This window comes from Oryx dammah, unplaced genomic scaffold (genome assembly GCF_014754425.2).
Source record: "Oryx dammah isolate SB20612 unplaced genomic scaffold, SCBI_Odam_1.1 HiC_scaffold_5, whole genome shotgun sequence".
Lineage (NCBI taxonomy): Eukaryota > Metazoa > Chordata > Mammalia > Artiodactyla > Bovidae > Oryx > Oryx dammah.
The window spans coordinates 50,931,928-50,947,721 of NW_024070189.1; the positions used below are offsets into that span (position 1 = coordinate 50,931,928).

Below are 15,794 nucleotides of genomic sequence, written 5' to 3' on the forward strand. Positions count from 1 at the left end.
ACGCTAAGTAAACTATACTCCAACAGAAATGAATTTTTAAAAAATAAAAATGAGAGAAGAAGCACTATTCTGACCCCGAGGATGATGCTATTTCTTTGACACCCGACTACCAAGAGCCATTCATTCTTCATTATATAAGTCATTACATGGAGTATGCCCCATTTAGCTGATACATCATTGATAAGCCAGCAGGCCCTATGTTGTAATACCCAGAGCTTTTGCTTGCTTGCACAGCATCCTTGTGGTAATTAGAAAAACACACCACTCTCTTGGCTGATTAAGCCTCGAGGACTTGAAGATTGTGCAAAGTAAAAGGAATTGTTAGTCTGCAAATACAGGCACATGTCAGGGTCCATGGCAGGGCTAGCTTGAATGTTATTTCTCCACTAGGCTCTTGGAGAGCACAATGCTGAATCCTAAGCAGTGACCCTGATGGCATAAATCTAACTTGCTGAAACCTCCCTACTGTGAACACAATCTCCAGGTCACAACCCTCTCTATAGGAGAGACCAAACCAGAAGATAGGTTGGAGAGGCCTGAAAGCATCCAAGCAGAGCTTCTTGATGGCTTTCAAGTACTAAACTGAGAGTAAGAGGACGTAGCCTAGGCCCTGTGAAACCAGAAATGCCTATTTCTGTAGCTTAGTTAATTTCACCATTTATTAAAAGGATCCTCTGAGATCCACAATGTACAAGTTTTGGTCAACATGTAAGTTTATGGACCATCCCTAAATCCTTATTCCAGGTAACTGTTTTATTACATCATTCCTCAGGATAAGCAGTATCACCTAGACTCGAACCAAATTGTATCTTCTTGAATGTCTGTGTCTGAAAGGAAGGATATTTTATATAACAGCATGTCAAACCCAATATTACCTTTCAGTGAGGGCTGTAATTTAATTTTTTTTCTCTTTTTTAATGTCTGCTATAGGCCTTGAGTAATATATATATATACTTGGAAGAAAAGTTATGACCAACCTAGATAGCATATTCAAAAGCAGAGACATTACTTTGCCAACTAAGGTCCGTCTAGTCAAAGCTATGGTTTTTCCTGTGGTCATCTATGGATGTGAGCATTGGACTGTGAAGAAGGCTGAGCGCTGAAGAATTGATGCTTTTGAACTGTGGTGTTGGAGAAGACTCTTGAGAGTCCCTTGGACTGCAAGGAGATCCAACCAGTCCATTCTGAAGGAGATCAGCCCTGGGATTTCTTTGGAAGGAATGATGCTAAAGCTGAAACTCCAGTACTTTGGCCACCTCATGCAAAGAGTTGACTCATTGGAAAAAACTCTGATGCTGGGAGGGATTGGGGGCAGGAGGAGAAGGGGATGACAGAGGATGAGATGGCTGGATGGCATCACGGACTCGATGGACGTGAGTCTGAGTGAACTCCGGGAGATGGTGATGAACAGGGAGGCCTGGCGTGCTGCGATTCATGGGGTCGCAAAGAGTCAGACATGACTGAGCAACTGAACTGATATGTAAATTCTGAAAAAGATAAACTTGTCCTCAAGGAGCCTATAGTCAATTTGTGGAGATATTTAAGCAGGTGCCTATTAGGTACATAAAAAGAACACTTAGCCCTTCCCTGGAGAACCAGAACAACATTCTCAGGGAAGTGAAGTGAAAGCCAAGACTAATGCCAAGTACTATGCTAGACTCCTTGAGGATTCAAAAGTGAATAAAGTGCCCTGCCTTTAAGAGATCTATAGGCTAAAGGAGAAGAGAACTATAAAATACTTAGCTCCCAAATTACTGGTCAAGGAGGATATATGGCTGGTGATGGAGCAACTATCTGGAGTGGGATGCAATGGCCATGATGGAGGTTCTGCAGAGGGGGCATTTGAACCTGAGCTTGAGGAATAAGTGGGGATGCAGCAAGGGGAGATAATAGGGATGATAACATATACAGGAAAAACAAAGGGCATGAGCACAGCGTGTGGGTGTGAATGGGCAAGCCCAGGTGGGGACAGGTCACTAGCTCACAGCAAGGAAGTAAGCAGAGTGTACAGGGAGGCGAATAGGCACACCTTACCAACCGGTTTATTGCTTGTTCTTTGGCACTGGAAAGCAATTCTGCCTGATCCTCACCTAATTGTCAACCCTGGCACAGAAATAACTGCAAAAGAATGAGTGCAGTGTCATTTATAAAACACACCTTAAAAATACCAAGAGGGTTTTTCTTTTCCTATCTGTAAAAGTCTTGGTTTGAAAGATAGGGCAGGGCCCATTAGTAGAGATTCCAAAGCAAGCTGTACTGATATCTTATGCAACAACCTAAATTCCATAGCAGATGATGTCAGCTATAAATGCCCTATAAATGGAGCAAGACTGCGGATGCCTCTGAACAATTTCTCTGCATCGATACCCACTGCTACAAACATGGCTGTCTCAGTGCTTCGACTGACAATTGTCTGGGGACTGCTTGTCTTAATCCTGACTTGCCAGGCTGGTAAGTACTTTACGTCTCAGCTCATGCTTTTTGCAGTAGTTAGCCATGACTGGAGGAAGTCAGTGGCACTGATCTGGAACATGCAGAGGAATGAGGGGAACTTAGGGCACAGCAGAAAGAGCACTAGACTGGGAAACAGAGGCAGATTTAACAAAAAGTAAGTAAGATTTTTATTCAAATGTGCTTCAGTTACAGCCTCTATCCTCAGTGAATGTATGAAGTTTAGAATGATATTTTTTCTTATATCATCACATGATATAGAGACACTACTATAAATTCCTTGAAAGCTGGGGACATTTGTTTTTTGTTTTTTTAATGACTGTAACTAATAATACTCAAAAGTGAAGAGTCTAGAATAAGACTCCTGGGCCTGGCTCCACCACTAATCAGAAATATGACTCAGAAACACTATTTAACCTCTATGGGCCTCACACTTAAAAGGAGTATCAGTTGTTAACTTTCTCATTTAGCTGTCATGAAAATTAAAGATAAAACATACTGTTCCATAGTAAACACCAACATTAACTATTATGGATATGTATTATCTCATTTGATTCTCATAATTTAAGTAAACGTGCACAGTTTTATCATTTCCCTTTTTGCAGGTAAATAAACCAGGCTTGCAGAGAGAAAGTTACTTGAGCATTGACACAGGCAGAAGTGGCACATCTGGGACTGAAACCCAAGTCTTTAGATTCTTTCTATTATAAAGCATCTACTTCTTTCATGTCTGTTCCAAGCACACAGAGGACCACAAGGCAGCAGGCAGAAGTCTCATTAATTAATTTTTGTTCTACAGAAGACAATGAGCCCTTAATCTATCTCCATTCAGAATAACAGGTCAGAAAATACAGACAGTGCTAATTAGTAATAGAACCTTTTGAGCTATTTTAAATATAATTTGGCAGAACTCACAACCTCAGTCACCCACTGTCCACTGGCACAACATGTGGGCAGACACTCCAACAGGGCTATGGCAGGGGTGGCCTCAGAGATTACTGTGTCCATCTGGTTCTTTGGTTTTGGTTTTACTTACCAAGGCATGTCTGACTCTTTGCAACCCCATGGACTGTAGCCTGCCAGGATCCTCTGTCCATGGGATTTCCCAGACAAGAATACTGGAATGGGTTGCCATTTCCTTCTCCAGGGAGTCTTCCTGACCCAGGAATTGAACCCACATCTCCTGCATTGCAGGAAGATCTTTACCACTGAGCCACCTGGGAAGCCCACTGTATCCATCTACCCCTAAGTAATCACTGTGATAAAGCGAAAAGTGAGATTTATATCCTAGAGACCAGTCCCAGGTCTGTCTCTCATGAACACTGATACTGGTTAAAACAGTTCACTGCTTTGAACCTCAGTTTCCTCATCTGTAAAACAGGATAATTACCAACTTTACCAGGTGAAATGAACATGCCTTTGTAATCACTTTATAAGCTACAAAAACTGTAGAACTATCAGCATTATTGTTTTTCAGAATTTTATGATTATACTAAGAAACACAATCAGGTATTAATATAAATAAATGCTGCTAAAATATTAAGAAATTTGAAAATTTTGGAAAATAATAAAAACTAAGAAATTTGACATACCAGAAAAAAATTACCAAAGCCAATAGTTAAATATTTTCTCCTTTCAAATATAATATGGGGTAGCTTTTATTTGCACTTCTCTAGTGGCGCAGATGGTAAAGAATCTGCCTGCAATGACAGTGACCCATTTTGATCCCTGGTTTGGGATGATCCCCTGGAGAAGGGAATGGCTACCCACTCCAGTAATATATACACATATATATGATATACAAAGATATATCAATTATCCTTCCATCTTGACAAGAACACAGTGAAGAAACTGAGAGGCAGAGCAGTTAAATATTGGTTACATGGTGAATTTTTTGCTGAAAACAAGAATCAAACTCAGGTATACAGGACTTCAAAACATCACCCACCACACTATAATACCTCTTATATATATGATCCAAGGGCAGAGCCAAGGATTTGATCTTCACACACACTCTAAGCCAGGGCTCCTTGTATTTTGAAAATTTAGCATCATGTTAGAATAAAAAGTTACAATAAAAATAATAAAATTAAATTGTTATTCAAGTAGCCAGATAGGAGCCAGAGAAAAGAACTCACTATTCATGGAAGGAATTTCCGTTTGCAGCTGGTAAATGTCTCCAGAGAACAACTGCTTGAAGGCAGGATTTCATGTAAGAAACATGTTCTGTGAAATTTGAAAAAAAAAAAAAATAGAGTCAAACCCTGGCTCATCCACTTGCTAGATGATTTTAGGTGAGTCATTTACTTTCTCTGAGCATCTGTTTTCTCTCCTATAAAACTGTAATGCTATCACTGAATTGAATAAAGATTAGGAAAGTGATGAATGTACAACCTAGTACCTACACATTACAAACATGCCTTCTCTTTCCTTCCCCTTCCTGTAATGAAAACAAAGCAATTCTGGTCTCCGTGGTTGCCCTGCCCTTTATGTAAGGATCATGTCCATATATGTCCATTTTTGCCTTAACTTTTAGCAGCATATGCTATGTACATAATAGTAGGCTCAAAAACACTTACTGAATGTAAAAACCAACAGCGGAATAAACACTTGGTGGTTAGTATATTGATCTTGTCTTTAGGTCTCAGACTATTAAATCTTTTTCTGTGGCAAAGAAAAAAATAAATGGTTGCAGAATTGAAAGCCATATTTTTTACTAAGAGTCTCTATTTTAGGATATGATATAAATGCAACTCTTCTCGCTAATTGATAGCCTCCACACCAAAAGCTAGTTACATCTCCTTCATTCAGAGTCATGGGGTACATTGTCTAGAGGGTGGGACTTCTTGAGTCAAAATTTGTGGTAAGATTGACAGATAAAACACAGGGCACATAGTTAAAGTTGAATTTCAGATAAATAACAATTTTCTATTTTAGTTTAGGTATGTTCTAAATATTTCACAGGTCATTCTTATATTAAAAACGTATTGTTATCTGACATTCAGTTTTAACTGGGCCTCTGTGTTTTTGTTTACCAAATCTGCCAGCACTACTTGTGAGGCTACAGTTAAATCAAAAGATAAAGGGTTCTACTTCATCCTGACACCAGGGTCCAAAGGGGAGGCCATTCGTACCTTCTAAATGCGGTTCTTCATTGCTTTTAATCCCCTGAACCTGTTAGACCACTAAGCAAAGCCAAATCCACCAAGGGACCTTGCATGTCACCAACTTCACTTTCTGGATCTTTGGCCTCATTCCAAAAGGCACTTGATTAAATATCAAAAGTAAGAGATCTAGAGCCTGTTGTACACAGTAAACTAAGTCAGAAACAGAAAAACAAATATCATACATTAACACATACATATGGAATCTAGAAAAATGGTATTGATGAGCCTACTTGCAGGGCAGGAATAGAGATGCAGAGGTAGAGGACAGGCCTGTGGACACAGCGGGGGAGGAGAGGGTGGGGCGAACTGGGTGAAACTGGAACATATACATTACCACATGCAGAATAAATAGCCAATGGGAACGTGCTGTGCAACACACTGAGCTCAACCCAGTGCTCTGCGGCGACATCCAGAGAGGGGGGATGGGGTGGAGGATGGAAAGAACTTTCAAGAGAGAGGGGATATATGTATACTTATGACTGATTTAGGCTGTTACATGGCATGAGAGTTGGACTGTGAAGAAAGCTGAGTGCCGAAGAATAGATGCTTTTGAACTGTGGTGTTGGAGAAGACTCTTGAGAGTCCCTTGGACTGCAAGGAGATCCAACCAGTCCATTCTGAAGGAGATCAGCCCTGGGATTTCTTTGGAAGGAATGATGCTAAAGCTGAAACTCCAGTACTTTGGCCACCTCATGCGAAGAGTTGACTCATTGGAAAAGACTTTGATGCTGGGAGGGATTGGGGGCAGGAGGAGAAGGGGACGACAGAGGATGAGATGGCTGGATGGCATCACTGACTCGATGGACGTGAATCTGAGTGAACTCTGGGAGTTTGTGATGGACAGGGAGGCCTGGCGTGCTGTGATTCATGGGGTGGCAAAGAGTCGGACATGACTGAGGGACTCAACTGAACTGAGGATTCCTTACAATGAAAGAAACTTCCTTATATTTTTGCTGAGAATCAACCCTGAGATTCCGTTTTGTTTTTCAGATGAGAAACCAGAGGGCAAGCCAGATGAGCAGCCACAAGACTCAGGCAAAAATTCAGAGCCAGAGTTCCCCAAATTCCTAAACCTTTTGGGCTCGGAGATTATTGAGAATGCAGTGGAGTTCATCCTCCGCTCCATGACGAGGAGCACGTAAGCACTGAGACAAACCTTGCTTTTGTCCAGTTGGCTGTTGGTAATGACCACATTGCATTAAAATGAATGAGAAACAGAATTACATGCATGTCAATGTACTGTTCTAATTGAAACGTTGCCTACGTTAACATATATTTGCATCTGCATGGATTTCCCTAAACTCTTTTGGGGTGAGAACACTCCCAAGGAATTTATGAAACAAGGGGCTCCATAAAATATGTTTTATTTCAGGACCGAGTAGTGGGGAATAAGAGCATCAGACCAACAGGCAGAAAACTAGGTTCTGGTCTTGACACAGGTGCTACTTACTGGGTGATCTGTGGTTAGACTCTCCCTCTCTGTGTGCCTTAGTTGGCTAATCTGTAATGTTAAAGGAATAAAGAACCCACCCAATGTAGACACAGTAATTCTCTGATGAAGGTGGTGGGTAGGGATGTGCTCAGTAGTAAGTGGTATGAGGAGTTCTGGCTTTATTTTCTAGTCTGAGTAATTTAGGAGGGTTAGAAGACACAGTAGCTATCTCTCCTCCCAAGCAACCTAGAGAACCTCTCTAAGGAGGGAGGGTTTGCTTTGATCTTGAGAGACTGTCTTGCTGGCAAATTGCGCAGCCTGGAATCTTCCCATGATTTTCAACCTGCTTCCAAGCTCCTGTGCCCAACTCCTATGTAAATACCCAGATTTACATAGCTCTGGTTTCTAAATCTACTTCACCCTGTTCTTCATTCTCCTGACATTAACCTCTCCCAGTTCAGCTCGCCGGGGTCTAATTTGTTTTCCTGAATTTCTGGGTGCTAACCTCTCTGAGACTCTGCTCTCTAATACTCTCTTCACAACACCCTAAGCAGAGTTTGACAAAGCATAGACCATTACTTACCTGCTTAAGAATCTCCTGGAGAACTTTACAAAACGCAGACCCCTTCATCCCACGTTGCACCTTCCCGGGGCAAAGCTGCAGGTTTGCATTTTAACAACCTTTCAGGTTATTCTCGGAGACGGCAATGGCACCCCACTGCAGAAATCTTGCCTGGAAAGTCCCATGGATGGAGGAGCCTGGTGGGCTGCAGTTCACGGGGTTGCCAAGAGTCGGACACGACTGAGCGACTTCCCTTTCACTTTTCACTTTCACGCTTTGGAGAAGAAAATGGCAACCCACTCCATTGTTCTTGCCTGGAGAATCCCAGGGACGCGGAAGCCAGGTGGGCTGCCGTCTATGGGGTGGCACAGAGTCGGACATGACTGAAGCGACTTAGCAGCAGCAGCAGCAGCAGGTTATTCTAATATTGATTAACCATTGATTGGATGCTCTGAGCCACATGGCTGGGTCTTAAAGGTACACATCACCTTTAAATTTATATTCACATTTTGTGTAGATGTGAATCTTTCTATTTTTCTAGGGACAGTGCTTCTGACTTTATAAGATTCTCAAAATAGTCTATAACTAGTGACAGATTAAAGGCCACTTCTGTATAGAAGTGATCAGGGGCCATTTTGTAATGCCCGATCTGCTTAAATTGATATATTACAGTCAGGTGAATGGGCAGGAGTCTGCATACAATCAAGAACAAACTGTTAAAACTTAAACGTGTTTATTTGGTGTTTTCACTTTTCCTATCATGGTTGCTTTTGCAACTGTCGAGTTCCCACGACTGTTCATGTAAACAAGGAAAAGAATAAGAGCAACACTATTCATCTACAAAGTACAGATTAGACTCCAGTTGAATTCAAATTGTTATAAATCATAACAATAGTAGTGCAAACAATCAGAACAATAATAATTCCTTTTATTCCTTCCCTGGGGGATTCCCTAGATATATTATAAAATAGCACTTGTTTTCTCTGTTAACTCAAACTTGAGGGATCTTGCTCAAGGGAACACATCTAACTACCCTCCCTCTGTCCAAGAAAATACCATAAACATGGCAGAGGATGGGGAGTGGGTAAAGACCCTCAAGAACTATACCTAAGAACTTCATGTGTGTTTAGGAAAGTAGGGGGAGGTCTTGACTTGTGAAGGAAACAATCTAGACCATAAGTCTAGAAGTCTCCTCAAAGAAATTGCAGTCCTTATTGTATAAGATGACATGAGCATATCTGGTGATAACTAAAATGTTTAGGTAAATGTCAGTCAACCCTCACAGTGAAGGGTCTAAGAAAAGGAGCTGGCACTGGGCAAGTATGCTTAGGGGAGTGTTTCTGGCAAAGCAAGATGTACTTTGGATCTTAAAGGACTCGATGAGATTTGATTAGAAGAGAGAATGACAAGAATGGTGGAACTTCATAAAGATAGAAGTTTTGCTCTGTTTACTCCTGAGTATCTGATGCCTACATCACGTGTCAATCACATAACAAATGCTGGGTATGTGCTTTCAGGACAGTGAATAGACCAGCTCACTCCCTCCACTTACCCTCTGGGTAAACTTAAGAGCTGTATGAACTGCATTCTGGTCACCACTGATCTAAAAATATCCATATTCTTAATTCCTCTGGGCCTTTGAGAAGCCTCCAGTTCTCGTGAATTTCACCCTGACCCCCAGGTTTCCATGACACAACATTTTCCTTGTTCTCTCCCTACCACAAGCCTTTCTTTCTCATTCTTTCTGTTTGACTTTTCATGCATCTGACCCTTAAACATCATTGCTACTCAAGGTTCCAAATGTAGAGCCTCCCTGATTTTTCACATCACAGCTTCCACATTAGGAATATTACTTACAGTCTGATGTGTTCCTAATACAGATGTCTATTGAATTCTTTTCCCTGAGCTACAGAATGTAACAATTCATGGGTTGCTACAAAAACCTTGTTTAGAGTTTCGTCAATACATCAAATTCAGCTGGTCTAAACCCAGTCCCATCATCTCACTTACAAATCTGCTCCTCTTCATTTCTTCCTTATCTCAGTAAGTCACATTTCCATCTATTCAGAATCTAGATACTTCAGGTCTTCTTTGATTCTTCCTGCTCATCACCACTTCCATCTAGTTGCTAAATTTTCTAAGTTTTTCTTAGGGCTTCCCAGGTGTCTCAGCAGTAGAGAATTCACCTGCCGATGCAGAAGATGCGGGTTCAATCCCTGGGTCAGGAAGATTCCATGGAGAAGGAAATGGCAACCCAATCCAGTAATCTTGCGTGGGAAATCCCATGGACAGAGGAGCCTGGTGGGCTATAGTCTGTGGGGTTGCAAAGAGTTGGACACAACTTAGTGACTAAACAACAAGTTTTTCTTCCTATACCATTCCTTTTCTTCAATTCCACTGACTAGTAGGGCCAGTTGAGTCGGTCATCATCTCTTTCCAGAGCTCTTCTCATTAGATCTGTCATTAGTTACACTGTTTCTGTCTCTCCCCACTCCAACCCCTCCTCTACCTATCTACAAATTTGATTCTATCACTGCCATGCTTGAAACCCTTTCAGTGAACTTCTATTGCCTGCAAAATCAGAGCAAATGCCTCAGCTGATGCTAAACAGCCTTCCCTGATGCCAAACAGCCTTCCCTGATGCCAATATATCTTTCAGTCAAATCTCTCACTTCTGAAGCCAAACACCTGATGCCCCAGGAACAAGTAATTTCTGTTTCAGAACAGATAATGTTTGTTTAAATCTCCAGTTATCTTTGCACATGATTTTCTGTCATCAGTGACTCACCCTCAAACCCCAGCTCCACTCTGTTCACCTGCTAAGTCTAATCATTTTGTAAAATCTAGTCCAAAGACAAGCTCTGTGAAGATGTCACAGACCCCTACTATTAGAAAATTCAGATATTCAGATGCTGGGATTTCATAATGCCTTTGCAGGAAGCCAAGTTCCTGCAAAGGCATTATGAAGGCATATGGCTTTTCTTACCTCACTGTTTTAAATTATTTGTCTCTGAATGCATCTGTTTTCTCCACTAGATAAGAATATCCTCATAGACCGTATTTTTTTTTTTACCTTCTCAACAGCTACCCCACAGCCAATCCTTAAACAGTATAGAAACCTCTGGCATTAATTCATGCTTCTGGAGACCTAGGTTTTAGACTCTGCTTTGCAATTTGCCAGCCATGTGACTTGAACAGGTTGTTTGATCTCTATGAGCTTCAGAGGTCTTTTCATATGTAAAAAGATTAAAAATCATCACTTACCTATTCAACAAATATTGATTAATTCCTACTATATGCCAGGTATTGTTCTACATATTGGGGATGTATTATGAAACAAATAGATCAAAATATCTATCTTTATAGAGTTTATATAAGACTAGACACCAAACTAATAGGTATCTTGGCATAATTAAAGAGAGAATTATGCATGCATGGCTTGTCAAATATGACCTACTGTAGAAATCTTAAATCTTATGATTTTATGACACAGGAAAACCTGAAGAAGAAAAGTATTGCTCAAATAGTATAAATTCATGATCTTTTTAACATTCCTCATCAATCTAAATCATAATTCATTGTTTTCTTTTTATTTTTTTCAAGAGAATTTTTGGAACATGGTGATAAACAAGGAGAACATTCATCAAAGTGACTTTCTCAGGTGATTTTAACTTAAAAACTTACAACCAAAAAATAGTATACTGAACATAGCAAAAAAGGTGTGTTTGTGTGTGTGTTTGCTTTGTTCTTGCATTGTTTTTTTAAAATAATTTTAAATAGATGTATTTTTATTATCTCAAATTCACAGACTTAGTAAGATTCTCTTAAGGGGAGAAGCACAATTGTGGGGTGAAACAAGTAAGCACTAAAGTGAGGAGAGCTGGTCTTGTCCAAACTCCACTTGGAACTTGATTTGTGCAAGTTCTGCCTGTGAAAGGAGGAGCTTATATGCACTAAAGTCTAAGGACCCATGAAATCATGCAGTTAGTTACTCATGAGAATAAGATTTACAGAAACTAATTCCAGCGGAAAGAACTAATAAGCTCTCTAATTTATATGAAAACAGTCTGATTTGTGTTCAGAGATACCTGCTGATTCCTTACCCAGTTTTCTCTTGAGAATGGATATCAAAATATAAATACAGAAATGTTAGACCTGGGAAACAAATTCTATAAGTAACTAGCACAAGCTAGCTTAGTTTTAGGTTTAGGTTTAGGCATTAAGCTAAGTGCTCTGTATGCGTTACCTAATTTAATTCTAACATTCGCTATGAAAGATAGGTATTGTCACTCTAAAATTTTATAAATAGGGAAACCAAAGCTCAGGGAGCTTAATTAATGTGATCTGAATCCAAGCAGCCTGAGTCCATAGTCTGTGCTCCAGCACTAAGCAATAGAGCTCACTGGAGAACACAGAACAGGGACTAAGCTGTGTGATTTTAGACATGCCTTGAGGTGTCCATAGAAATGATACACTACCCCTTTGGTTAGTTGAGTTCTATACATCTCTGGGATGCATATTTATAAATCTATAGGTAGATATATAAATAAACCATCTTTCTCCTATAACATATGCCTCTTTCTTACACAGTCCTTTAACGCTCATTTAACCCATGCCTACTATGTGTCAAATTCTGTCAATGCTACCAAGATAAATAACACTGTCCCATCATTAAGAAGTTTCTAGTTTGGACTATTACCTAGCACAGTGTGCTCCAGGACCGTGCAGGGAAACGGTCAAGTTCTATGTACAAGTTCCGTGGATATGCCTTGTAGAAAGGATATAAAAAGGAAGACCTGGAGGAAGGAACGGGCATTAGGAGGGCTTTGCAAAGAAGGTGCATTTCCGTATACAGTCTCAGATAATAAGCCGAAAGGGGCAAGTTCTCACAAACAAATCATCTAATAATCAGACACCTAATTAATCTGAGATCCTCACAACCTCTGCTTAATCACATTGACACAATTTCCTTATGTTAATAGCCTTACAATCTCACCTCCTAATGTCCTGCGTCACTTGAAATCATAGGGATTTAAGTCTCCCAATGTCTTAAGTCATTTGACATTTAACACACCTTTCTTATGTTAAAATAAGAATCTGATGAATTTCACTACAGTTATAAGAGAAGTAAAAGATGGCAAAGCACTTTGCAAATTCTCAATATCTATCTACATTTTTTTAATTAAGAAAAAGGTGTAACTGACACACTAGATGACATGTTTAGACTTGCTGAGTCTGAACTTCCTCAGGAGGGAGCTAGAAAAAATAAATTTCATAGGAAATCTGTAAGTAACCAATGAGCAAAATTGCAGATGGGCAAGACACTACTCAGTATCTACTCCATGAAGCCTGATAGGAAATGTTTCTTTTAGAATTTAGAGCAAGAAAAAAAATGAGTCTTCCCTAAGGACTGCTTCCTCATTTCTGGTTATAAGATTTATGTAGCTTGGTCTATTTCATTTATTTTTCCTGTCTATCCAGAAGCTCAAAAACTAATGACTCGGTTTATCCCAGTGTTTGACATACATGCCTTCTCCCTTCATCCCTGTTATTGATTCTTGCCTCATATATCTTGCATTTTCATTTTTGTTGCTGTTGCTTGTTTTTCCAAATACATATTATAGTTGATTTCATTATAATAAATCATCTCATGTTCTACAATACAGAGACATAGAAATGTTTGTGTTTTTCCTAGGTCTTAAGCCCTCTCTAGCTGGTAATTGTTTCCCTGTGTCTGGTTTGTTTCTAAGGACACACCTACATGGCTCCAGAATAAGTCAAGGGCAACCAAATCCTGCTTTTCCAGTTCTGTTTCACAAGTCCTCCAGGACAGAGGGCTCAAAGCAGTTCCCAGCGAGTGCTCAGAATTCAGGTCCTGGCTTCAACCAAACACAGCTTATTCTGAACATCCTGACTTTGCAATTTTGCTTCTAGAAGTCAAAATAAATATGTCCACTGCGGGTCACAAATCCTAGTTCAATAACGTTTTTATTGGTAGAAGTAATTTTTCTAGAACATGTTTACAGCTTTTAATGATGAAAAAAATATGAAACATATAAAATTATTATTATCCAGAATAACCAAAGAACATTTCAAATTAAGAGAACTAAATTTCGGATAATATAAGTCCAATGTCTCTGAACCAGTAAATGACAGAAAAAGGATTTGAACCTGACTCCAAAGAACAAGCCCTTAATCCCTAAAAATGTATGAAATTTCAGAGTTAAAAGTTTCATAAATCCTTTTTGGAGAAGTCTTTCAAAAAATCTGAACCCATGTTGTTGGGCTAGTAAACTAAAATCTGACCTTTAAAAAAAAGTTAACAAGATTATTGGTGTTCCACAGTCTTCACTGGGTTTGGGGTCGCAGAGTTGGACACGACTGAAGCGACTTAGCAGCAGTAGTGACTCAGCAGTAAAGAATCTACCTGCAACCCGGGAGAAACACAGGATCAGGAAGATCAGTTGGAAAAGGAAATGGCAACCCAGAGTTGCCATTTGCCCAATGACCCCAGGGACAGAGGAGCCTCGTAAGGTTGCAACAGTCAGACGTGATTTAGCAAGTAAACCACTGCTCCCACCAGTCTTTGTTATTCTCATGGACTAGCAGAGTGCCCTTGAGGACACTTGAAAAGAGTGGATGGAAGAATTTTGGCAAGTCTAGTGCAGTCTTTTCATTTCTTCAACCTTGTTACACCAGTGGGGCTCCTCAGTGGCCATTGGTGTGGTTCTTGCCCACTTGGTCATAAAGGATTGAACCACTGTCAAATCTGACCAGCTGAGCCAGGAAGATTCTCCCAGAATTATTTAATGTGGACAGTAAGACAAGACTGAAACCATAAAGCACAATGACAATTATGGCATTAATTGCACTCTACAGCTCTACAGCATATAGCACTCTAGTCTAGAAAAAAGATCTATGTGCTTCTGTCCTGGATCCTGTTCTTCCCAAGCATTACTCCAGTGTGTTTTCAATAAATCTTTTGTTTGTTTGTCTTCCTTTAAGCCAGGATAGGTGTGCATGCAACACAAAGAAACTCTTATAATGCAGATAGCTAAGCAAAGAGTGAATACCTACTAAATACTGAAAAATACATTACTTTCTACCATAAATTTAGATAATCTACCTTCTGCATTTTCCAGAGACTTCCAGTTTTTTATTCCCAATTCCATTGACATTTAATAAACATTGTATAAATTTAAGATGTACAATGTGTTAATTTGATAATGTATACTGCAAAATGATTACCATGAAAAGGTTAGTTAACACATTCATGACCTCACATGGTTACTTTTTTTTTAAATTTATTTTTTGGCCATGTGCAGCAAGTGGGATCTTAGTTCCCTGACCAGGAATGGACCCCCATACCCCCTGCAGTGAAAGTGCATTCTTAACCCCCGGACCTCCAGGGAAGTCCACATAGTGAGAACTTTTAAGATCTACTCTCTCAGGAACTTTCAAGTACATAATACAGTTAGTATTATTAACTATAGCACCATGCTATATATTAGATCCTCAACTTATTGATATTATAACTGGAAGTTTGTAAACTTTGACCAGCTTCACCCATTTCTCTCACCACCTCCTCTGACCCTGGCAACCACCAGTTTTACTCTCTACTTGAATGACTTCCCTTTTTTTTAAGATTTCATATATACATGAGGTCATACAATATTTGTCTTCCTTTGTCTAACTTGAGCTTCCCTGATAGCTCAGCTGATAAAGAACCCACCTGCAATGCAGGAGACCCTAGTTTGATTTCTGGATCAGGAAAATCTGCTGGAGAAGTGAATGGCTACTCACTCCAGTATTCTTGTCTAACTTACTTCACTTTAGCATAACATCATCACAATTCATCTGGTGGTTTAGCCTCTCCAACTCTTGCGACCCCATAGACTAGGCCTCCAGGCTCCTCCGTCCATAGTATTTTCTAGGCAAAAATACTAGAGTGGGCTGCCATTTCCTTCTCCAGGGGATCTTCCCAACCCAGGGATCAAACACAGGTCTCCTGCACTGCAGGTAACTTCTTTACCAACTGAGCTACCAGGGAAACATTGCTGCAAATGGCAGGATTTCCTTCTTTTCTAAGGCTGAACAATATTACATACATACGTGTGTATATATATATGTACATATACCCACACACCACATCTTCTTTATCCATTCATCCATTGACAGGCAT

At 40.0% G+C, this 15,794-nt stretch overlaps 1 protein-coding gene across 2 annotated transcripts; it reads left to right on the forward strand.

Annotated features, from left to right (window-relative positions):
• Nucleotides 1-2,323: 2,323 nt before the first annotated feature.
• On the forward strand, nt 2,324-13,581 carry CUNH5orf46 (chromosome unknown C5orf46 homolog). 2 transcript variants are annotated; one of them, XM_040239757.1, is made up of 4 exons: nt 2,324-2,451; nt 6,609-6,756; nt 11,216-11,273; nt 13,308-13,581. In XM_040239757.1, the coding sequence occupies exons 1-3, from the start codon at nt 2,337-2,339 to the stop codon at nt 11,262-11,264; spliced, it is 312 nt and encodes a 103-aa protein (XP_040095691.1). In that variant the 5' UTR covers nt 2,324-2,336; the 3' UTR covers nt 11,265-11,273; nt 13,308-13,581. The 2 variants fall into 2 exon arrangements, with proteins under 2 accessions (XP_040095691.1, XP_040095692.1); XM_040239758.1 differs by having other exon boundaries at nt 13,363-13,581.
• The last annotated feature ends 2,213 nt before the right edge of the window (nt 13,582-15,794 follow it).

Bases quoted from the DNA above. Each gene is read 5' to 3' on its own strand.
- CUNH5orf46 (XM_040239757.1), top strand. From the start codon at position 2,337: ATGCCTCTGAACAATTTCTCTGCATCGATACCCACTGCTACAAACATG. The intron at 2,452-6,608 runs GTAAGTACTTTA...TTTGTTTTTCAG, and splicing joins AATCCTGACTTGCCAGGCTG to ATGAGAAACCAGAGGGCAAG. The intron at 6,757-11,215 runs GTAAGCACTGAG...ATTTTTTTCAAG, and splicing joins CGCTCCATGACGAGGAGCAC to AGAATTTTTGGAACATGGTG.